Below are 25,144 nucleotides of genomic sequence, written 5' to 3'. Positions count from 1 at the left end.
CACTGCGGCAGGGGCTGTGAGTCCAGAAAGTAGGAGACAAGAGTCCTGCTCTGGAGGAGATCCTAGGGAAGGACAGGACAACAAGTACCCACAACACAGGGCACGGGTCCTGGTGCCAATGTGTTTCCAAGGGCTGGAGGAGCCCAGAGACGTTGCTCAGTGTGTCAGATGGGGCTCAGGAAGGCATCTCAGAGGAGGCAACACTTAAGAAGAGCTTTGAGTCCAGAGGGAATGGCCCACACAGGCACAGAAGCACATCTCACTGGGCACATCGAGGGAATGCAGGCGGTCAGGATGTCTCCAGGCTAAGGGGCAGATGGGAGCCTGGCAGGAGATGAGGCTGGAGGTGGGAAGGCTCACATGCCTGGCCAAAGAATGCCGACTTTATCCTCATTGACAGCCACTAAGAGCGGGAAGGGACATGGCCAGATTTACATTTTAGACTCCTTGCTTTGGTGGCACCCTAAACGGTTGATTTGAGAGGGAAGCAATGGAGCAGGGGGGTGGGAGGGAGCCCAGGGATCGTCACTGAAGACTAGAGTTAAGGTGGTGACAGTGGGCACAGAGAAAGGGGAATAGATTGGAGAAGAGTTTAGAAGGTGGAATGGACAGACTTGACATTGGTGTGAGAAAGAGAGAAGAGAGCTGGGAAGTCTGCTCCTCCTGGATTGGGCCACGGTGTAGACAGGGATACCAGGACCGAAGTTGTAAGGTAGAGGGCAGAGCGGGTTTGGTGGGGGAAAGAGTGAGTTCTGTTTGGATATGAGCATCTGGGGAGCCTTTGGCCAGACAGCGGAGATGTGGCTGTGAATTGGGGATTGACAGAAGGGATCCCCAGTTACCAGGAGCTATTTTGGTGCCCCCAGCAGGTAATGGAGAGCCTTGGGGAGTTGCGCAGCCAGTGGAGGTGGGCGCCATTATTTATGACTTGCATGGTAGTACACTGAAAGGGCTTCAGCAGGCGTGGGTAGAATTTTAGGCTTATTTTCTAGAAGTCAGAGAATGTTTTAACAGAAATGTTCATTCCTAATCAAGCTCCTGGGACTTCCTGATACCTGCCCAGGCACCTCTCAGGTGACCTACGCAGGACTGATTCACTTGCCTGGGGAGAAGGACACCATCTGGCTGGCATGGAAGCTGCTGCCTTAACCCGCCCTCTCCCATGTTCCTCACCTCCCTACGTGACCAGCGCCATGAGCACTCCCTCCTCCCACAGCTTTCTGCGTCTTCCCCTTTGTTTGTTTCTCCAGTTTCCTAGGTGACCCCATTTAAGCGAATATGCAGGGAAGTGAGAATTTCTAACGGTGGCAGGTAATGAGAGAAAGCCGATGACAGTGAAGCGCGTTTCTGTAGCCAGAGTGAGTCAGGGGTGCATTTTTCCCAAGTGAGCTAACACCATTTGCTAATGCAGTGGCCGAGCTGTGAACTGAGCCTGCCATTGACTAATGCACCTGATGGCCTCAGGTGAACCGGCCTGGAAGGCGCAGTGGGAGCCTGGGAGACCAGAAGCCTGTGGGACAGCCTCCTGGGTTTTTGGTTCTTAATGAATGGCTGCTTGGGAAGCAGCGCTTCATTAGTGGGGAGAGCTAAGTGCTGTTGGCGCTGGGAATTTATTAGCTTCAGTCTGTTAATCACTTCGAGTAAAACTGTTAGCTTCCAGTAGCCCTTTTCCTGGGACAACCAGATATATGTGAATGCAGATGTAAGACAGGTTCTGAGGTTTTTTTGGAAGGAAGACTGTTTTTATTGTTGGAGATTTATTTTTTATTTTATTTTTTTTACATTTTATTTATTTGACAGAGAGAGACAGCGAGAGCAGGAACACAAGCAGGGGGAGTGGGAGAGGGAGAAGCAGGCTTCCCGCCAAGCTGGGAGCCCGATGTGGGACTCGATCCCAGGACTCTGGGATCATGACCCGAGCTGAAGGCAGACGCTTAATGACTGAGCCACCCAGGCGCCCTATTGTTGGAGATTTAAATCGTGCCCTCTGGTCGGAGCAGGGGGCTGAGCAGCCGCAGTGCCAGCAGTCAGTATCTGGAACCTTCACTGCCGATACCCACTGGCCTTGCTCACGTGAGATGCTGCTCAGCACTCCTTGGGGAGAGAAAGTTGAGGCCGAGAACACACACCCGGGAGTCCCCATGGCTCAGGCTTGTGGCTGTGAAGGTTTGTGGGACCTAAGGGACCTCAGAGCCACAAATTGTAATGTTCAGACATCTAGGACTTCGAAAGTGGTGACCCCCGCTCCCTGTGGCAAGGGTGCCCATCCCAGGTTGCTGCTCTAGAAACCCATAGCTGCAGTGACCAGGGTTGGAGCCACAGGGAAGTGGTCCTTCCAGTTGGCGCTCAGGTAGTAGACTTGGGGTTCTTCTCAATATAGGTCCATAGTTGTAGTATTGAGGACTGAGTTTGGAAGCCTGGTTCTCTTTCTCATTTAATATGCTCCAGTTGGGTTGTTCGCCTTTTCTCCTCAAAAACCAGGCAAGAGCTTTCCTTTGACAGATTGAACTTGTGCAAAAATATGGTGGGTGGAGGGGAGCCCCCATACAGGCGGAGGTATACAAGCCAGACGTAAGTAGGTTTACATCCCGGCTCCACCTCTCGCTCTAGGATCATCTACCAGGGGTCAGCAAAGTTTTTCTTGTACGGGGCCAGAGAGAAAATAATTTCAGTCTCTGTCGCAACTAACTACTCACCTCCGAGGCTGCAGCAGGAAAGCAGCCGTGGACAGTACCAGACAAATGGGTGTCTGTGTTCCAATAAAAACTTTATTTACAAAAACAGGCAGCAGACAGGATTTGGCCATGGTTACTGAGAGATTCTAATCTCTCCAAGCTTCAGATCTCTCATCCATAAAATGGGAATAATTATACCTACTTCCCAGCGTCATGAAAGGAATAAATAAGACAGCTTAGGTTGGGGGCTGAGCCTGGGGCCTGGGATGCCACGGTTCTCCAGAAATGGTTGCTGTGTTGTTGGAAGTAGCTCCAACCTCACACTTGCCAGGAATGGCTTTGACATTCAGGACTTTCCAGAAGGCTACAGAGAAATGCAGAACCACGGTTAGCAATAGAATGGGAAGCAGGAGGGGCTACAGATGGAATGTTTCTTTTGGAACCCAACATTATAACAGTTTAGGGCAGCTACAGTGCATGAATCCATCCTTTGGAAAGTATTTTTGAGCCCTTGGTCTGGATTGAGAACCTGATAGGCACTTTTGTGGACAGAAAGGAAGCTCTTGCGGTTGAGTCAGGAAGGCAGAAAGTACTCGTGGGAAACAGAGAATGCTTGAGAACGTGGAGCCACCCGGGTGATGGCTGACCAGTGGGAAGGTCCAGAGGGCAGAACCTGTGGGAGGTGTCATGGGGGTGGGGAGGCTCCCCTGTAGGAGGGGCCTTGCGCTGCATCTGTGGTGATAAGCAGGATTTTGACAAGGATGGCAGGTCTTTACTTTTCCTTTCCAGTTTGGATTTGGGGGCAGAGTCCTCATTTTGTATGGGATCCCAGTAAAGACTCTGTCAGGTCAGAAGGAGGACTTCGCAATCAACGCTGAGAAATCCTTTTCAGGTCCCGTGCAGACAGTGTTTCCAGGATGATGACACCAGGTGTCCTTGGGTTATAGGCATCTGTTTCTTAGGTTCTCAGAGTTTCATCCATGAGATTCTTGGGGGAAGAACTGGTTTAATGGGGGAAGTCCATGCTCTGATAGCAGTGCCTAGAGCTAGTCCACAGGACCCCATCCCTACTTGCCCCTTCCCTCCTTCCTCATCCTTCCTTTGTATCTCACGCCTTCTAGGCTGGACTTGGCCCAGTCTCTGGGACTCACTCAACTGCAGGTGAAGACTTGGTATCAGAACCGCAGGATGAAGTGGAAGAAAATGGTAAGAAAGAAGAGAGTGAGTCTCACCGTGCCCCCATCATGATAGGGAAAATTCTTATTCCAGGGCTGGGAAGAAGGCAGGAAGGACCATTGGTGGTTTGGGGTTCCAGAGAGTGGAAGGCCTTTTATGATGCTGGCTGGCTGGGAGGGAGGTAGTTGGGACAGTCAGATAAGCCATTTCTCCTGACCTGGATTTCCTGATCAGCAGGATATTCTTTTTCACAGTTTCCTTAGAAATAAAAGAAAGCCCACAAGCTTCTCCGTTGCTAGTTTTAACCCCACCTGCTAGCCTTTTCAAAGAACTTCCTTCCCCCTTCCCACCAGTCGCCAAGAATAGAAGTCAGGACTGTTTGTTTATAATGACATATAGGGTGCATCTGTTCCTGGGCTCCGCGTGCTGTAATGCAGGGGTTGTCAGGCTTCGGTGGGTGTCAGAGGAACCTGGATTGCAGGTAAAAATGCAGAAGTCTAGGCCCTCCCAGGATCCTGAGTGCAGAGGTCCGCGACAGGGCTGGGAATGTGGTGTTCACAAGCTCCCAGGTTCCTCTGATGCACATGGTATCATGGACTAAGCTTTCCCTAAAACTGCTTTACGACCTAGCTAATGAATCATTCCATCTTTGGTTTCTAAATGGACCTATTAGCATAAACAACTCTCTCTCTAAAAAAAAATAATAATAATAGACATCTCCATATTTTGTGAGGGACTCCACTTCATCATAGTTCACTCTTTCTTAAAAAAGAGCAAATTTGAATAATCTGTTAAATCCGTATTTTCCAAATTGGTTGGCGTGTTTCATTGCCAGTTTTGTAAACCACAAGGGAAAAGGTCAAAGCCCAGAGAAAAGAGGTGAGCTGGGAAAAGAGGGTGGGAAGCAGCCCGTTTCCTTGAGAGACCAGGGAAGCGATGGCCTGTGCCTTGAGACTTCCTCACACCCTCACCGAACCTTACTGGCCCTTTCTCCTCTTGTGCGGGCCAGGCGGTCCAGACCTGCTTGGATGACACTCTAATTTGCTAACCCATCGGGCCACAAGCTATCTTTCCTGGTGTTCAAGGGCTGGAATATGATTTTTTTTTTTTTTTACAATTACTAAAACTGAGGTCCTTCTTCCACCCCTAGTTTTCAGGAAAACAGGTAAGTTAATAGCTATGGGTGCCTGGGTGGCTCAGTTAAGCGTCTGCCTTCGGCTCAGGTCATGATCCCAAGGTCCTGGGATCGAGTCCTGCCTGCACTGGGCTCCTTGCTCAGCGGGGAGTCTGCTTCTCCCTCTGTCCCTCTCCCGTTCCTTCTCTCTCTTGCTCATTCTCAAATAAATAAAGTCTTTTAAAAAATAGCTAATAGATACGGAGACATTTCCTCAATTTTGTGCTTTTGTCCAATAATTTTTTTCTGAAAACGTTAGTTCTTGCTGTTGCCTGCTAACAATGAGAAAAATAAATACGTTGTAAATTAATATTGATGGCAACATTTTTTTTAAAAGCCAGTGAGGCAGTGTGTATTATATTCCCAAAAGGGAATTCCTGGGCAAATCTCATAATTTCCTCTGGGGGGACCCGAGCCTGCGAGGGAAGGATGTTCAGGTGGAGGCCATGGCTCACGGAATGCTTACAAAGTGAGGCCGAGACGTCAGTACAAACACACGTGTACCGGATGAATCCACAAATGTGTATTAGCATCTCTTGTGAACGGTGCCTTATCCTGGGCACTTTAGGAAGTAATGAAATGAGATAGAAACCTGCCTTCATGGCATTTGTGATCTCGTTGGAGAATCAAGGTCCAGAAAGCAGCCAGGGCTGCTTTGAATTGTAATTATTGTAGGTGTATAAGCCCGGAAATGTTCAGGGCATGGGTATTTGAGAAAGGTGTAGGAAGATGTTGAAGGATAAATGGGATTCGATTAAATATGTAGTCGGTCCAAAACCTCCAGAATGCTATAGACACATGAAAATGTTGGTGAAGGGACACCTGGGTGGCTCAGTCGGTTAAGCACCTGCCTTCAGCTCAGGTCATGGTCCCAGGGTCCTGGGATCGAGCCCTGCATCGGGCTCCCTGTTCAGTGGGGAGCCTGCTTCTCCCTCTGCCGCCCGCTCCCTCTGCTTGTCCGCGCGCCCACGCTCACTCTTGTCTCTGACAAACAAATAAATAAAATCTTTATTAATAAACAAAAAGAGAGAAGGAAAAGAAAAGAAGAAAATGATGGCAGAAACCTCCCGGGGAACTGATCTTTCTCAGAAAGAACCAGATCGGGGAGTTAGAAACTCTGGGCCCGAGTTCTCATGCCTGTCCCTCCCTGGCTGACTTTGGACTTGGGCAAGTCCACCACCCACCTCCTTCCTCATCAATCATCATCATCGAAATCAAGGTCTCCAGAGTGGCAGAGGCATTGTTGAAATCGGTTATCAGCGATCTCTTCATGAGTCAGAGGATTAAGGAATTGACAGCCTGCCATCCCCGTCACCACCGCGCCGCCCGATGCCCGTGGGACGAGCGTGTGCCTTCACCTCTGACATTACCTGTTGTTCACCAGCCACTGGGCCGGCAGCACAAGTGGGAGCTGGTTATTGAGGGTCATCCATGTCGCATAAAGCAAAATGGAAGTCAGTTAGCACATTTAACCTCAGCATTCCACGGGCCGACCAAATTCAGGTCCCTTGGGGAGGCGGGAGTGCCAAGCTCTCTGTCCACTCTAGCAGTTAAATGTTGAGCCTCAGAATGGAGCACCAGGCGATGGAGAAGCCAAGATAAGTCACAAAACTGTCCATTACAAAATAAAATAAGAAAAAAGTACTCCCGTCAGGTGGGAGGAGGCCGCCCCGTGAAACTAGTAATTATTCAGAGGGATCAGGGCCACAGTGGGATTTACTGGGTTCAGAATCAGGATAGAGAAAGGGAGGGCTTCATGGAAGAGGTGCTGTCTAAATTGGTTTCGGTGGATGAATAGAAGTATGCCAAGCAAAGGTGAGGAGGGTGTCACAGGCAGAAGGAAGGAGCCGGAGCACCTGGGGCACTTTGAATGACTTCAGAATGGCCAGAGCTAAAAATGGGAAGGTGGTTGTTCCGTTGCAGGTCTGAATTCTGACTCCCCCAGAACAGCGAGGCATTGTTGGGATCCTGATTGCCTCATATGTTTTCCTAGTAGAACTCTTCCAAGGCTATCTCTTCAAGTACTGGGAGGAAAAGAAAAAGCTAATTGGGTAATAAAGATGTCTCAAGGCTAGTCACCTAATTGGAACTGGAAGAAGATTAGCACTTGATTCTCAAGAGCTACTCACACGGCAGCCAAGGAGAGCACTGCCAGAGGCCAGATAGCATCTTGGACTAGTTTTTACCGGTCAGCATTTGTAACCTATAGCGGGTTGGGTAAATTCAATCCTGCACACGAGGTGGGACGCTCACCCTCTATTCCATTTCTGTTTGGCTTGAGTTCCGGGAGGACCCAGAGTTTTGCAACAGGCTGAAAGTGCCTCATCATTCAGGGATCTCTCTCAGCTCTCATTAGGAAAATGCCTCATACATATGTACCTTATAGCTACTAACTGAGCTCATCCCTGTACGAGCTGAGAAGTGTTAGCCGCCATCCTCCTCTTCCTCTTCCTCTCCTCCTCCTTCTTCTTTATTATTATTATTTACCTGGCCACGTAATTCAAGTCTCCAGAGAATCCACAATTTGGGAGGCCAGAAGACATAGAGACAGAAAATGAATTCTATAGGTTTCTGGGGCCCTGAACCTTTCTTCTGGGTGAGAACAATCCTGGCTGTTTGTTCTTGCTCGTTCCTCACTTGCCGGGCCTACTCCCACTCAGTGCCTTAGCATGTGGGGCCCCGTCTGAGACGGCATTGCATCTTCAGGCAGAGACAGGCTGCTGAACAGGGTGCTGGGAAGAGATTTGTGCCGGAGAATCTGAACTTGCTTCTCAGCTTCATGGAAATAGTCATCGGTTGATCCGACTCTCCCGGCTCCAGAGAGCCGCAGATGAAGGCCAAGAAAAAGGGGCAGAAAGCACCCCTAGTGAAGGAGTCTGTGACCCAGGGTCTGCCGGGAGACGGGGGGACTGCACGTCAGTATTAGAATGAGAAAGCACGGTGGCAAATACGACGTATCCCTCGCTCGTTATGCACGATGAGATCCGGGTAAGAGCGTTAGATTCAAGCGGGCAGGGTTGTGTGTTCAAATCCCAGCCCTGCCCTTGGCTTTGCTCTTGGACCATGACAAACCACCTCTGCCTGCTCGGTTTCCTGTCTGAGTGATGGGGGAGGCAGAAGGTCCCTCCCTGCACTGACAGTCCATGCTCTGCTGTCAGACTGCCTGTCTCCCACCTGAGCACCTTGGGAAGGAAACAGGCCTGTCCTGACATCTTCAGCAACAGAACATTTGAATATCTAGTTTAAGGATTTGGGGGGCCGGGGGGTGTTCTGAGGCTGGCAGCAAGCACAGCCACTAGAAGTAGATGGTGTCTACTGTTTTTCCGAGAGGCATGTGACCTCAGGTGCTGTGGTGGGTTGTCTGGACTCCCCCCACCAAGGGGACTAAATTGGCTTCAGGAATAATTGGGCGGGAGGGATCCCGGGAGGAGGGCCATGGGGTGCATGAGAATGCGCAGCTCCTGGCATGGGGCGGTTGTGAGATAATTGCATGTCTCAGGTGTGCTGGGAGGCAAGGGGCCAGAGGTCGAGCGCGGGAAGCAGCCAAGAGGGTAGTTATCTCCTAATTATTGCTTGCGCTGGAATGTTTTATTCCATTTAGAAAATGGTCTGATTGTTTTGATTTTTTTTTTTTTTTTTTTTGTGCAGTAGGAAAACAGCCAGGTGGGGTCTATCCAAGCTGTGTGGGTGGTGTTCGCTAATTGCTGGGCTGGACTTTCTTTTGCCAATTAGGTGGGTTCCTTAGACCTGCCCTATTATAACTTGATTACTATATGGGGCAACTTAATTTTGTAGAACCTCTTTTATACCAAGTGGAGCTGCTTTCAACATGTAAATTCCATCTTGGCACATCTGGGCACTTTCAACAGCCTGCACTCAGACTGAAATAAAAATCAGATGCTGACTTATGTGAAAAGGAATATAGGGACGCCTTCTCCCCAGAGGTGGATTCTGTCAGCATCTATACCTTGTTAGAGGTCCCCTTCATATTTTCGTGTTAGCTGTGCGCGTGGAAAGTGCAGTGGCTGAGCAGATTCCCAGCTAAAAGGAGATGGTTTTGAGAGCTTATGGGTTTCCTCATAGCTTACACAAAAAATAACTCAAAGTGAACCATAGACCTACATGTAAAAGCTAAAACTGTAAAACTCTTAGGAGAAAATTTGAGTAAATATTCATGGCCTTGGATTCGGCAAAATCCTCTGAGCACACCAAAAGCACAAGCAACGAAAGAGAAAATAAATTGGACTTCATCAGAACTAAAAACATTCGTGCTGTGAGGGACATCACCAAGAAAGGGAAAAGACAACACACAGAATGGGAGAACACCTTTGCAAATCTTGTATCTGGTGATGGACTTGTATCCAGAATGTGTATAAAAAACTCTTATGACTCAACAATAAGAAGATAACCGAATTTTCAAATGGGCAAAGGATTTGAATAGATATCTGTCTAAAGAAGACATATGGCTGGCCCATAAGCACAGGAAAAGATGCTCATCTTCTTTAGTCATCAGGGAAATGGAATTCACAAACACAGGGTACCACTTCCTACCCACTAGTGTGGCTGTAATCAGAAAGACGTACCCTCAAGTATTGGTGAGGATATGGAGAACTGGAACCCTCATAAACTGCTGATTGGAACATGGTGCTGTCGCTTTGGCAAACAGTCTGGAAGGTCCTCGAAAAAAGATAGAGTTACCATATGACCCAGCAATTCCAGTTGTAGGGATACACCCAAAAGAAATGAACAGATATTTCTGTATTCCTCTTCATAGCAGCACTATTCACAACAACCAAAAGGTAGCGGCAACCCAAGTGTCTCTCAGGTGATGAATGGGTAAATGGAATGTGGTATATTCCTACAATGGCTGTTAGTTGGCCATAAGAAGGAATTGAAATATTGATATAGGCTGCAACATGGATGACCCTTGAAAGCACCATGCTGGTGGAAAGAAGCCAGTCGCAAAGGATAACATATTGTATAACTCGATTCATATTAAATGGCCAGAATAGGCAAATCTGTAGAGGCAGAAGGCAGATGTGTGGTTGCCTAGGCTTGGGGGGCAGGGCCTGGGGCAAACTACGGGTGGCTGTTAATGGGTGTGGGGTTCATTTTTGGGGGTGATGAAAATGTTCTAAAATTGGATTCTGGTGATAGTTGTACAATTCTGACTACTCAGAATCACTAAATCGTCACTATGAATGGGTGAAGTGTATGGTATGTGAATTATATCTCAATAAAGCTGTTTAAAAAAGGAACTTTTGGCTTATTGAGTTACTGCCTTCATTACTACAGTTCAGCACCCGGAGGTCCTGTCCTCTTGAAGGAAAGAGATGTAATCGATAAGGATTTAGTGACTGAGTAGAGTCAGTTGAAAGTTATTTGTCTGGAGCATAAAGCAAGGGATAGTTGCAAGATTTACCTTCAAGGAACCTCTGTTCAACTACGGAAGATAAGATTAAGTGGGCTATGTAAGTAGCAAAAACACATTTCACTCCTAATTATCTGTGCTTCCTCCGGAAGCCCTTCTCACCAGCTGCCCAGAAAAGCCACAAGGGCAGCAAGTCAGAGTTCAGAGCCAGTGGAAGAAGGGACTGTCTGTGATTCTCTAAAGTAACCTATACATATTCTTAAAGTTCTCCCTTCGTTAAGTCAGAGTATTCTCATGGACATCACACGTTGGGATAATAAATGTGCAAGTCCTTTGAGATCAGCAAAGGCTATTTGGGACACTGTTACTTTGCTTGCTTTGTACCTTTCTTCACCTCCAGGGAAAGGCTCGTTGTTCAGTACCAGTTCAATACCATTCACCAGTTGGTGAATGCCTGCTACGTGCAGGGGCTGAGTGGGAGGGGCAGGCAAGTAAACATGCAGGGACAGTGGTTTGTGACAAGTGCTCTAATGGAGGAAATGTAAGAGCTCATCGTGCACACGGTGGAGGGCCTTTGACGTGGACCTGGAAGGTCAGGGAAGCTCCCCGGAGGAGCACTCTCTAAGCGGAGTTCACCAGGTGAGGAAGGTGAGGAAGGTGGGAGGCCTGTTCTGCACGGCAGGAAGAGTTCTTGCTCTCTTGTATACATGTATCTGTTGGTCACCCTCTAAGACACAGCTGCTAAGGAGCAGAGTTAGAATTTAACTTAGTGATTGGACTTTCAAAGCTAGCTAGAACTTTCTATTCTCTACTCCGTCTTTGAACCATTCAGTTGTATGTTCCTTATAATATTTTTTCTGATTACAGAAATACTTACACATGATCATTGTACCAAAAAATTAGAGAATACAGAAAGGAAAAAATTTAAAAATTCTCCATGATCTTGACACTGCGAACAGGTTGTCTGTCCTCCAGATTGGGTTATGCTGGTTTATAACCTACTTTCCACAAAAGTGCATCAATGATATTTCCCATGTCATTAAACATTCTCCTATGTAATGATTGTAATGGTTATCAAGTATTCTTTCTTTGGGATATACTATAATTATCTACCCAATCATATAGCAAAAGTTTATTTCCCCCCAATTTTCGCCATTATAACCAATTTTTTGATGTACATTTTTGCAAATCAGTCTTTATCTCAGTCTTTGATGATTTACTTAGGCTAAATTATTAGAAGTGGAATTTCTGTATGCACGTATTAAGACTTCTGATTCGAATTCTCAGACGGCCTTTTGAGAAGGTTGTACCAATCACCCTTCCACACGATTTATTTTCCTGCTTGCTACAAATATTGTCTTTTTAACTTGTCAACTTGATAGATAATGCATTAATATTTTAATTTTTATTTCTTTCCTTACTGTTGAAGTTGGATTTTTTTAATGTGTTTGTGATCATTTTATTTAAAGCCAAAATATGTGATACTTGCTGAAAGTGCATTGAACATTTAAAGAATGAAGATGTCTTGGGGCACCTGGTTGGCTCAGTCAGTTAAGTGTCCGACTTTTGCTTAGGTCATGATCTTGGGGTCCTGGGATGGAGCCCCGAGTCGTCGGGCTCCCTGCTCAGCGGGGAGTCTGCTTCTCCCTCTCCCTTTGGCTCTCTGCCACTCGTGCTCGCGCACCCACGTGCTCTCTCTCTCTTTCAAATAAGTAAATAAAAATTTGTTTTAAATGTCACCTTAAAACAATAATAATAATAAAGAATGAAGATGTCTTTATACTCTAGAGGTGATGGGTTGAAAATACCTTTTGCCAGACTGTCACTGCTGGGAAGGAACGGTATAGACACTGTTGAGTGGGAAAGTGGAGGGAGGGAGTTATTTATTAGACTTAATGACTTTTTTCTCCCACATAGGTTCTTAAAGGTGGACAGGAAGCACCCACAAAACCCAAAGGTCGTCCCAAGAAGAACTCCATCCCCACATCAGAAGAGATCGAAGCTGAAGAGAAGATGAACAGCCAGGCCCAGAGCCAGGAGCGCCTTGCACCCTCCCAGAGACAGGAGGAGCTCTGTGACCCACAGGAACCAAAAGCATGCGACGTCCCCTTAGAGGTGGCAGAGCCCCCCGGCCAGCCCCAGGAGTTGCCAGTAGCCTCTTCGGAACCCCCACCATCAAGCTAAGATAAAAACTCTTTTGGGGGAAGGGGGAGACGGGGAGGAATGGCAAGAGGGAAGTCAGGGAGAACAGGGAGGGATCCGCCTCCCAAAGCCTGGTAAACTTGGGGAGAAGAGATCCACGTCTCCCAACCCCCACGGGTCTCAGTGGTTTTCATCACAAGCATTTGACGAAGACTTGCTTGCCTTAGGCCTTTCTCTTCCTGAAAGGCTGCTTTAGCCACGGGATGCCCTTGATGAAGGGAGACAGTGCCTTGGAACTGCCTGCCCCTGCTGGGGTGAGGGCTGTGGGGCCCGCACCCCCCTGGTGCTGGCGCGGTGAAGGACTGCCCCGGGCTCTCTCCCTCCAGCCCCTGGGCAGCCAGTCATCAAAGCAGAGAGATCATGGAGGAGCTTGGGCAGCAGGCCTGGCTTCCTTGCTGACTCAGCACTTATTTCTGTAGTTTTAAAAGAGAATTTAATGTTTTTGGTTGTTGGGTTTTTTTGGGGGGGGGGGGGTGGGGCCAGTGAGGGTGGGCAAAGAAGAGTTGGGGGAAGCGAGTTCTGAGTTACTAGAATTGTTTCTGAATAAAGTTCGTTTGAAGACACGTGTGCCTTTGTACCCATTATAAGATGGTCAGGTGACCCAAGAACTGAGAAGCCTTGGTTTTCTTGCTTTATTGAGTTGCCATCCCAGAAGCTGCAAAGCAGATTATGTTAAGATAACTTTTATTTTTTAATTAAAATAAATCTTTCAAAAGGATTGGGTGTTTTGTGTCTTCTGGGGAGTATATTTAGCCTTGTCTGTATACGTCTTATGGAAAGACCCAGAGAGATAGTCCGGCTCCCTGGGCTTTCATTTCCCCCACTATAAAATAAGAGATTGGTCTCTGCCCACCACCCCTCCCACCACCTTCTGCCAGAGCAGCTCTGTCGTCAGCCACTTTCCATTGTGGGCTTCCAGCTTTAAAAACAGCTTTACCTTTTTGTAAGAGATAATAAATATATGTGCTTCAAAAGTCAAACAAAAAGAAGTCTTGCTTCTCCCACCTACTCCCTCCCCCACCTCTCCCCTAGCCTGCACAGGTAACCATTTTTTACAGGTTTCTTGTTTATCTTTCTTTATTAAGTATCCATTTGGATGATGGGCTCTGCACCTTTTAACAAAAGAAGATTTGAGAGCTTCTTGGCTAGAGGTGCTCTGTGATTTTAAATTTAAAACCATGTCCCACTTTCAGGAAGAACAGGAAAGAGGGAGGCTCCAGACTCGCTCAAGTAGGAATTCTGACCCTTTCTTGTCTGGTTGTCGTGCCCACGGGCCCCGAGGCCTGAACTCACAGAGGTCCTCTTGCTCAGCATTGATGTCCTGCCAACTGTCAGTTATTGATCACGGGGTAACTGCCCTGTTGTGGGCTCGGGAAACATCTACCCGGTTTCCTAATGGCCCCAACTAGGGAGCAAAACCTGTTGCTAGTTCTGTAAACAACTCATGTAATTCTTTGGAAACTTACACACGAAATGATCTGCTTGTTTACAACCATGGGGCGCCTGCTTCCCTCCATTAACACTGCCAGTCAGAGGGACTGCGATTTCGACTTGGCTAGGCAGCGCCTTCATTCCCTCTGCTCTTGAGACGAGCACAAAGACAGCCGTCTTTTTCTTACCTCTTGCGAACAAAGGAGCTAAGGATTGGGCCTCCCGAGAACCAGTTTGTGCAGACCACACCCAGCTGTGTGCGAGGTTTCTGGTGCTGTGCAGGCGAAAAGCTGCCTCCTGCATCTCTAGCCCACCCCCTGGGGACAGTTTTATGGTCTGCCTACTAAGTGGTGTCCTAATGAGCCCAAGTGTACCCCTGGCCACAGTAAGCAGGTGGGTCTGTGCCAATCTGGGCTCACTCCTAAGGAACTGCTCTGTCCCGTTCAGCCCCGCCCCAGAGAGACTTTTCACTGATGCTGGTTTCCTGTGGGGGTTTTCAGTCTCCTGTCATGGGCTCTCGTACCGTCCCCCTCTGAGGTGTCCGACGGTGGCCGCGTCACACACACGTAGTTTTCCTGAGCTAGGGTTCCGCGCTGTTTCTGACTTGTGGCCCTTAGTCCTTGGCCTGTCATCTATAGTGCTTCCAGGGGTTGGAGGTATTTCGGTGCATGGTCTCAGACTTCCCCTGATCTTTCCCGCTGTTTTGGAAGCCCTGAGCCCAAGGGCACCTCCACTTGGGAGCCCTGGGCTTGTCCTCTGGCCTCAGCTCTGGGTAGCCTTGCTCTGGGACCCCAGGAGGGGTGAGGGCTGGGCCTCGGGAATGTGAGTGGGCATCGATTCCGCACCAAGCCCTGCTCGCTCTCCACCTTTCCCTTGTCCCTCCAGTCTTCCCTTCTTCCCTCTACTTCCCACGACATGTGATGGCACCCAGAAACCCAGCTCCACAGCGTGTCTCTGAGTTGTGCATAGGAGGTTACGGTGCGCAGCCTGGAGCAGGGCTGTTCAGGGACCTCTGACCCCAGGGTTTCCCTGCCCCAAGCCCAGTCTGCTCACTTTCTCTGCTGCTTTCTAGGAGGCCTCTCTCTGGACCTGAGCTCAACTTTGTGGGCCTTACTAAATAAAAGCATTCCTGCCCTTGCTTGGCATCCAGGATGGTGACCCTGTGAGGGTTCAGGGTCTTATTGTAGGGTCTGGTCATTTGATGCTTTCTGAAGTTTTCCAGAGGAAGGGAGCGAGCCGAAGCCAACTGCCCACACAGGGAAGCCGGCCTCTGAGACCTTGCAATTCCCCCCCCCCCTTTTTTTTTGTAGTGTCTCTGCTCTGAGCATTGGAGAGTGCTTTTAGGAGCACTTTTAGCTGATGCCTCCCCCCTCAGGCTGTGAAATGGGCTGTTTCTTCCAGTTTTATAGGAAGCCTGTTAACCAGAGAGAGGTTAAGTTGGCTCTCCCTGGGTCAGGTAGCTGGTCAGGAGCCATGCTGAGAACCAAGCCCGGGCCAGGTTCCCTGCGGGGACCTTTAAGGTGAGCACTAGCACACTGTCCTTCCCAAGGTGGCAGGGGGTGACGGAGTTGGGGGGCTTTCAGCAGCGGTCTGCCCCCTGTGTCAGCTTTGTCCTAGGCGGGGAGTGGGAGGGGGTGGGGGCTTTCCTGGCTACAGAAGATGAGGCACCAGGAACCACTGCCTCTGCTCACACTCAGCCCTAGCTTGACTCAAACAATAACCAAATGGGTCTCCTGCTGGGAGCTTGTAGTCCTCAAACTAGTCTGAACAGATCCATCAGACACCAACCCTCACTAGGCTGGTTTTCAGTTTCTCTCAAAGACGAGTCAGTTCTAAAGCTGCCTTAGAGAAGGGGTCAGGGAACCTCTGTGAGCCCCTCTTCCCTTCCCCAGGCGCTTAGAGTTCCCTGTCCTCCTCACGACCTTTCAACTTCACGCCACCCGTCCTACGCCCTGGGCTGGGCCGGGCTAGCACTCCACTGCAGGGGATCAAGCGCTTTCCTCAATAGGTTGTGCTTCGTCAGCCTGGTCACGTGTTGTCCACTCAGCAGAAAAGGAGCAGGGACTTCGAAGGACCAGATTAAAGCTTGTCCCAAGGGGTTCTCCCCCATCTCCCCCCTGCCTGGGCCAGCCGCTAGGTCGCTGCCTGATCCTCCGGCCATTTTCCATAGGTGCCGCCTAAATCTTGCCGCCTATCATGTCTGAAGGATCTTTGAAGGGCAGGAACTATTGGGTTAGAGGGTTGAAATGTGCTTTGCAAAAAAAAAAAGCAAACTTGTTTCTCAGGATTTCTGTGCACTGAGTTGCTTCTGTTTGCCTAAGCCCTGAGGAGCTGCTGTGGCTCTTTGTCTGGATAGGCACCCCCTCACCACCTTCGCCACTCTCTTCTCCATTGTGTTGCCTTGTATTGCATCTTCCACGAGAGATGCCACCTTCCTCTCTCTCTTTCAGTCACACTCCTAGGGGCTGCACCCCAGCGTGCTCCATGCCCAGGAGACAGCATCCTCTCTCCGACCTGCCTTGACTCCCCTCTCCTTTACCCTTCTCAGCCAGCTCTTCCTGTTCCTTATTAACCTCAGCTCCTCTCCAGTCTAACCTGTTCATTCCTCGCCACCTCTCCCTCTTAATGCACCTTTTGTCGTTAACACCATGGGCCTGCCACTTTCCAAAGAGGACATGGATTAGTTTTGTTTCCCTATTAAGAGCCTAAATTCCTTGAGGCTGTTTTTCAGTTTATGTGTTCTGAGTTCCTTTTTCTGTGCTCAGGGCTCCAAAGGTCCACGAGTAGGTAATGAGAGGATGTGGATGCTCCTGGTCTCCTGTTAACATCTTTCTTGGAGGCCCAGATGTTTTGAGTTCTCAGCAGTATGGTGGGTACAGCTCACTGTCATGAAGCCTTGAGGCGCCAAATCATGAAGCAACTCTCCTGGGCATTGGCCATTGTTAGAGCCACACTCAGTAATATGGCTCCGCCTCAAATAAGCTACAGGGCTTGGGGCTGCCAGCACTTTTCAGAGTCAAGAGGGAAGGCAGAGCAAAAGATCCTTGTTGTCCGTGGAAACATTCCCATCACCCACGGGAAGCAATGCTGGGCCCATTTCCCCAGAGCCAAAGAAGGCAAAGGATGATGAGGAGCCCAGACTTGAAGACCCTCATGGCCAAGGGTCAAACCCCCCATCCCACCCCGTCCATTTTGCTAATTCCTTTTGGAAAAAGTACTGACAGGCTCTGAAGAAGATGCTCTCAGAAGATTTCTCCTCAAGGAGATCACAGGCAGGGTTTCAGGGGGCAGGCTGGGAGGAAGATGCCTACTAAGACATTTGTCTCAAACAAAAATTAACATCCTGTCTATACCAAAATCATATTCGGTAGGGGGCGGTGGGGTGGTGAAGTTGTTTGACCTGATTCACGAGGTGATATGGAGTGGCTGAAGGAAGGTGAATTCATCCTCAAGTACGGCTGGGAGGGCCGTGGCCCGAAGGTCGCAGTGTACCGCGGGGCTCAGCATTGAGGACTGCAACCAAGTCTAAAACCCTGGGATGGGCAGTAGCCAGAAACGTCCTTCCCACCCACAGCGGGGGAAATTAGGAAAGAGAACCCCCCCAGCCGGCCGGGTGGCAGGCCCGTGCGGTTGTCCTGTGCCCTCAGGAAGCCGAGCGCTCCGGGCTTCTACCACCAGAAGCAGTGGTAGCCACAGTTGAAACCCACAGGTGCTTCCTGAGCACCTGTCTTGTGCCTAGCACTGGGCTAGGGTGGGGGTGGGGGAGGCTGGGGGAGGAGAGGTGAAAGTAATGTGGCCCCGCCTCAAATAAGCTAACATCTTGTCAGAGAAACTCCTACTTTAGTGACTTTGGAGAAGCGGCAGGGATTCTAGCTAGGCTTGTGAGGTGTTTGCACCTGCCCTTCCCTGTGAGATGGTTCTTTCAGAGCAAGGAAGGTGATTTATGGATGATACATCCTCGGCTTGTCATTCACCGGGCTAGTCCCGCTAAGGGACGGTTAATGTTTTAAGTAGGCCCCTTGTTCACCTGGAAGGGTGATTAACACTGGAACAACAGATGTTTGCTAGTTTCACCTGAATGGGCCTCTGATCCCAGAGATTGTCACCCAAATCCTGGGTGGTTTGGGGCAGGAAGAAAGATGCGGATCATACCATCTGTGATCTGGGCTTGGAGGCGCAAAGGAAGGACGTTTGACTCCAGCCCACCTTTGGTTTCTTGCGTGCTCTGGAGTGGCCTCCACCCGGGTCTCTCTGTCAGCCCCCCGGATCTCCAGGTCGACAGTGGCCAGGCGGGGACCAGGCAGACACTGCCTGCTGAGGGGGGCGGTGGTAAATCACTGTGACAGGCCCCTTTCATACCTGACCTCCTTTCTTTCCCAAACCCGCTTCCCTTCTGTTTATTTTTGTTGCACATTTATTAGACACGCAGTTAAGTGCCCATTTAGCTCTGCAAACTGTCATCACGCCTGCTTTATGAATAAGATCATTCACGGACAAAACCCTTTAAACATTTTTTAAAAAGCAGGTGGGGAGGCAAGGGGGAGAGGAGGAGGAAATAGTGCCCCAGGTCAGCGAGGAGGCCAAGAACAACTGAAACCTAAGCCACGGCCTCTCCTGGAGCTCAAGAATGTAGCCAGGGCCCTCAGAGTTGCTTTGAATTCACCCTGTCCATGAAGACGTGTGTCATCTCCCCCTCAGGACTCTGGGGTCTAGAGTTCATTCCTTTGTCTCAGCTGCCTGAGAGCATACCGCTTGGGGCAGGCTGAGTGGCAACCATGCACCTGCTCAAAATGGTTGCCAAGAACCTCAAGGCATGTCAGGCTGAGTCCCTGCCGTTTTGGGGCTCCATAGACAACGTCCTTGATCTGAGAGCCTTCCTGGTTCTGCCAGGGCTTCCCTCCTTCAGGTGGCATTTCTTCCCTAGGACCTGGACACACACACACACACACACACACACACACACACACACACACACGGAGCTCTGCTGGAAGCAGCAAGACTCTGGGGCGGTGTCTTCACGCACCCTGCTATGTGTCCGGCCCTGTCACAAGGGCTGGTCACATCATCGCCCTGCATCATCTCAGGAGCCCTGTGAGGAGGCACTGTTACCAGCCCCACTTCAGACACGGGGAAGCTGAGACAACGTGTGGTGAGGTAAGTCACCACACAAAGTTGCCCAACACAGCTGGGACGACTGCTCGTCCCTCAACTGGGCCAGTCTTACTTCTCCCAAGGCCAAGTTGACTGAGCCTGATCAGGGCAGAGCATGGAGGTAGGTAGACCCCTTTGTCCCTCAGCTTCCCCTACAGGTGCCTTTGCCCGCCCCCACCCCCCCCCCGCCACCCCCCCGTCCTCACATTGCTGTAACCCCCACACAGCATGACCTCGCGTTTGGCGTGCAGATAATAGACCTCAGTCTGCCCCTCCGATGTGAATGAGCAAGCCCTCCATCTACCCACTCGGACCAGCAACCAGTCCAGGCCCCTCCCAACTCTTCTCTTGTGGATCCAGGGGCTTGGGAATAGTCCTTGTACAGTGTTGTCATTCGCAGTGACTTTGGAAAGGGAGGCTGGCCCCAGGAGGAAGCTCGGGGGAAGGGGTCCCATCTGGGGCACACTCACAGGACGGCATCCTCACTTTGCAATGGCAAGCAGTGCTAGAGGATGTTGGCTTCCGTCCCAGCATGGGAGCGGCACAAGTAGAAGCTTGAGGATGCTGGGTAGAAGCTGCTCAGAATGCTGAGTCCTCTGTTCTAGCTCTGAATGCAGATGCCGCTCTTTTTCAGCAGCTCTGGGAGTGACCTCTGAGGTCAAAGCCAGCCTTGGAGCCCTGGCCCTGGCCCCAGCTCATCATGCTTCTGCCCCTCAGAGACCCTAGAGCCAGTCTTCCTTTTCCTGTTCCTTGCCATCCTCCTTCTCTTCTTCTTGGCTTCCCTTTCAGCCAATTATTTGTTTTTTATTTGAAGTTTGTGCGCAAGGCAAAGAAATTCCGTATGAGAAAGTCACTATGAATCACAGCATAGTTACACAGATACAATGTACAATCAAAGCCCATGTTCAGCATGCAAATGTGAAGCAAGAAGTGGGCTTCATTCACACATACAAAAGCTGGAGATGTGTTGGAGCTGGTTGTTTTGTATTGCTTTCTAAGGATGGCAAACATTTGCTTTTATTAACTAATCGAGGCTGTTGTGCTTATTTGGACCCTGGAACATGTGTGTGGTCATGACAATTCAGTGAGTGCATATTTCTAAAAAAAAAAAAAAAAGGCTTCTGCACACAGAGGCAGCTGTACAAGACTTACTTTCCAGAATCAAACTGGTTTAGTGTCAGGTTCTAACTATTTAAAACCCTGGCTGATACAGAATGTGCTCCGGAAGCAGCTAGTTTTAATTCATAATGGTGGGGAAGCAGTATTTACGGAAAAAGCATAAGAGAATTTTTGTGAGTTTAGTTCACCTGAGTCTCCAGTGTTCAATTCACCTTATAGTTTACATCTTGCAAGATATATAAATGGATCTTTTCCATTTTTACATATTGTTTTACATATGCCGAAGGAATGTTCTAATTTAAATTTATTCGGGTTCATCTTGTAGTTAAAAGAATCTGACTCTCTTTTGGTGAATGGGACTATAGGAAGGGACAGGCCCAGTTCTTCACCTTTCTAGCATATAAGCAGGAGTCTGGGCTTAAGAGCCGGTGGGTCCCTAAGTCTCCTTTTTGTCTATAGTTTCCCCTTCTCTTTTTTCCTCACCTCCAATTTATTGGCTAATTGGACATATTGTTTCCATGAATTTTAAAGATATTGCCATCAGTATGAATTCATGATGTATATTATCTTAAAAAAAAAAAAAGTGTTTTCTAGCTCTGCCTTTGGAAAAGACCAAGAACAATGGTTAGCCCAGTGGCAGTGGAAACTTCTGCCACCTACATGATGATCTCAAAATTTTATTTTCCACTAAAAGGAACAGGGACTCCTTGGAAATGATTCATTCCAGGTGAAGGGCAGAAATTGCATAAGGTTGTTTTGGAAAGTCTTGCGCTAGAAAGCAGTGAAGCTGGGTCATGTCAAAAAGATACAGGGGCCATAGGGCTAACTTGAAGAAGCTTCCCCTGACTACAAGTGGGGCCATGAGAGTGTCAGTAAGAATAATAATTGCAATGGATTGAAGTACATCAAATATGTATAAATCCCTGTGTCCAGAATTTAAAAAACAAAATGAATTCATCACCTTTGAAGGGATGCTATGAAACCAATTTATGATTTTGAAAACTGGTGAATAAAGGGAAAGCATCAAGCATTTACCCTATATGAACTGTGCCTCCAGGTAATGAAATAATTGATGAGGGAGGTTTCTCTTTAGAAAAAGTAGTAAGTGAACAAGGAATGATTGATTTCGAATGTCACCATTCAGAACCTCATGGAATGAATGAATCTGGGTGAAGATCACCAATGCATGCTAATAGTACAGAAAGAGCCACAAGATGTGTATCCTGATTAAAGTACACACCATTACCAATGAGGGAGTCTTGCAAAGGAAAAATAAAATTGAATCTGAAACTGATTGAGCTCGTACCTCAAGATACCAATTTTATAGGAAATAAATGGACAGTGGACATGTTAAATGATGCTCCAGTGAAGCAATCAGCAAAATCCAGACGATTCCCCCCGTAACACATCTGAATGGGCTTTCTTAACTTCCCCCACCAAGGCACCCTCAATGTCCTACCTCAACAGTCACACCGTGAACCTTGTCACCATCCCAGACTTACCTACCTGGAAAATGACTCATTGAAACATTTTACTCTCTGCTCTCTGATTACAACTTTCAATGCTTCCCATCCTTAGTTCAGCCATTTCCCCTACAACTATTTTCTGATGCCGACTTCCATTCTTCTATCTTAAAAATGTATTTATGTATTATTTTAGAGAGAGAGCGCATGAGCGGGAGTGGCAGGGGGAGAGAGAATCTGAAGCAGCTCCACACTGAGCATGGAGCCAGATGCGGGGATCAATCTCACGACCCTGAGATCACGACCTGAGCTGAAATCATGAGACGGGTGCTCCACCCAGGCAGTCCCCCATTCTTCTTTTTACTAGACACATTGTGTTGCATCTGCAATGACACCTCCGACTTTCCACTAAAAAAAGAAGCCAGTAGATGGGACTCGCTCAACGCTCTGCTACCAAAACTACAAACCTATACCCTGTCCCCAGCCTCTCTTTTCTTCCTCTTGTTACTGAAGAAGTGTCCCTACATTTATGCACAATTACTTCTCTGACCTGTGTTTTGGATGCCCACCTCCAACTTTTGGAACCTTATCACATAGGTTATACCGTCTCATTTCTCAACTCTTCAATCTCTGTATCTATCACATAAGTATTATTTTAAATAATTTTATTGAGGCACAATTGACATGCAATACACTTCACATAAATTGCGTAATTTGACAAGTTTGACATGTATATACATGGAAAACCATTATCACAATCAAGATAGTAACCATACCCACCACCAAGAAGATTTCCACATGCCCCTTGCTAATCTCCTCCCACCCCACTTCCCCAGGCAACCACTGACCTGCCTCTGTCTGCCTAATCTGGAGATTAGTTAGTATCTTCTGAAGATTTAGATAGATGGTATCATCTCATATCAACTCATATTGATGGTATCAACTCCTATGCTTTTGTCTGGCTTTCATTCAGCATACTTGGTTTTTTCTTTTTTTTAAGATTTTATTTATTGATTTGACACACAGAGAGCAAGAGAGCATAAGCAGGGGGGAGCAGCTGAAGGAGAGGGAGAAGAGGCTCCCCGCTCAGCGGGGAGCCTGATGCGGGACTCGATGCCAGGACCCTGGGATCATGACCTGAGCCCAAGGCAGATGCTTGACTGAGGTGCCCCTCGTTTTAGATTTTTACCTTTAGATTTATGATCCATTGTAGGTAAATTTTTGTGTAAAATGTGAAGAATGGATCAAAGTTCTTTGTCATTTCTTTAATCTTTCTCTCTCTTTGCATATGGATAGCCAATATTTTCATAGCCATATTGAAAAAATTGTAAGTGAGAGACATTTCTGCTTTATATTTTTTTGTCAAAAAACAGTTTTCTGTGTATGTCTAGACTCACTCACATACGTCTGAACACACTATTCTGTTCTGTTCATTGATCTGTTTTCTATCTTTATACCAATACCAGACTATATTAACTACTACAGCTTTATAATAAGTCTGGAAATCAGCTAGCATTCACCCTACAAGTTTTTTCTTCTTTTGCAAAATTCATTTCGCTGTTTTAGGTCCTTTGCATTTCCATATGAATGTTAGAATCACCTTGTTAACTTCTACAGAAAAACTTGCTGAGATTTTTTTTTTTTTTTGCTGAGATTTTGATCGGAAATTCATTTAATTTGGATAGATTAGACAATTTAACAATATGTAACCTCCCCACCCATGAGGAAGGCATAAGTCTCCATTTACTTAGGTCTTCTTTAATTTCTTTCAACATAGTTTTGTCATTTTTGGTGTGCAAGTCTGTCCTATTGTTACTCAGATTTATCCCTAAGTATTTTATAATCTGATACTATTGTAAATAGTCAGCTTTCTGCCAAACACTCAAGGAAACAGTCTTCAGCTTTCCAGGATTCTCCCTGTGGGCCGTGTTCTCCCTTTTGGTACTCTGGCCTACAAATTCTAGTTGCCTTGGTATCCCCGAACCCTCAGCTTTGTCTGTTCAAAGGGAGACGGGTCCACCAGATGTTGCCTGAATTCCTCTTCCATGAACCACAGCCTGGAAACTCTCTCAAGGCAGTAAACTGAGGCAATCTTAAGGCTTTGCTCATTTATTTCCCATCTCTCGGGGCAATCTCTCCCCTTGTTTCCTATCATTTGTTTCATATATTTTATCTGGTGGCTGTTGTTTCAGGCAGTGGGTCAATATGGCCACTTTGACTCCATCTTGGGCAGAAGCAGAAATCTATCTCATACATATTTAAATCTTGACTCTCCCATTTTAAGAAACAAGCAACATTTAAAAATATCTTTATGAGGGGGCGGAGCAAGATGGCAGAGGAGTAGGAGACCTGGATTTCGTCTGGTCTCAGGAATTCAGCTGGATAGGGATCAAACCATTCTGAACACCTACGAACTCAACAGGAGATCGAAGAAAAGAATAGCAGCAACTCTCTGAACAGAAAAGCGACCACTTTCTGGAAGGTAGGACGTGCGGAGAAGTGAATCCGAGGCGATATTCGGGAGGATAGACGGCGGCGGGGGGCCTCCCTCGGCCGCTTCTGGCAAGTGATAGAGCCGCGGAGCACAAAATCGGAACTTTTAGAAGTTGGCTCCGCTGAGGGAGGACACTCCGGTGGCTAAGCAGGGGGTGGAACCCCCATTGGACAGTGTGGTCTCAGGAACCTCGGGGTCACAGAAAGACCGGGGGTGCCTGAGTGCGGCAGAGCTCCCAGGGATCGGAGCGGGGAAGCCGGCTGCAGAGACAGAGCAGAGGAGCGGGCTCTCAGCTCGGGGTGGCCATAAACCGTGATCTGTGGCACAGTCGGGCCACTGCTCGTCCAGCAGGGACCCAACAAGTGGCAGATTCGGGGAGACTCCCCTTCCTCCCCCTGGAGGAGAGGTGCGGGAGCGCACCGCAGGGATCTGCTGGGTTTGGAGACTCCACACGGGGTCGGGTGCCAGAGATAGAAACGCTTGGTCACAGGCCGGGTGAGCACGGAGTGTGGCCAGAGACTGGGGAGATGGGAGTGACTGACTGCTTTTCTCTGGGGGCTCACTGAGGGGCGGGGCCCCAAGTTCTCAGCTCCTCCAGGGCGGAGATTGGGAGGCCGCCATTTTCACTCTCCGCCTCCAAAGCTGTACGGAAAGCTTGCAGGGAACAACAGCTCCCCAGAGCAAACCCGAGCAGATTACTTAGCCCGGACAGGGCAAGGGCGGGGCAATTCCGCCTCCGGCAGAGACATTTGGAAACCACGGCAACAGGCCGCTCCCCCAGAAGATCAGCAAGAACAGCCAGCCAAGACCAAGTTTACGGATCAATGAGAATGGCAGAACTCCAGCACTAGGGGAATAATGCACATAGAATCCATGGCTTTTTTACCA

General features: G+C 48.4%; 1 protein-coding gene across 1 annotated transcript in view; it reads left to right on the top strand.

The window, feature by feature from the left end:
• The window catches only part of BARX2 (BARX homeobox 2), a 71,365-nt gene extending 58,049 nt beyond the window's left edge, over positions 1-13,316 (top strand). The window contains exons 3-4 of the mRNA XM_021696258.2: positions 3,797-3,881; positions 12,314-13,316. Of these exons, the coding sequence (XP_021551933.1) occupies positions 3,797-3,881; positions 12,314-12,580 (352 nt within the window). The 3' untranslated portion in view covers positions 12,581-13,316. The remainder of the gene's footprint in view (positions 1-3,796; positions 3,882-12,313) is intronic.
• The last annotated feature ends 11,828 nt before the right edge of the window (positions 13,317-25,144 follow it).

The sequence above is a fragment of the Neomonachus schauinslandi genome, chromosome 11, assembly GCF_002201575.2.
Source record: "Neomonachus schauinslandi chromosome 11, ASM220157v2, whole genome shotgun sequence".
Taxonomy (NCBI): domain Eukaryota; kingdom Metazoa; phylum Chordata; class Mammalia; order Carnivora; family Phocidae; genus Neomonachus; species Neomonachus schauinslandi.
Note: the sequence above shows the minus strand (reverse complement) of the source record. Positions and strands in the feature narration are given on the sequence as shown.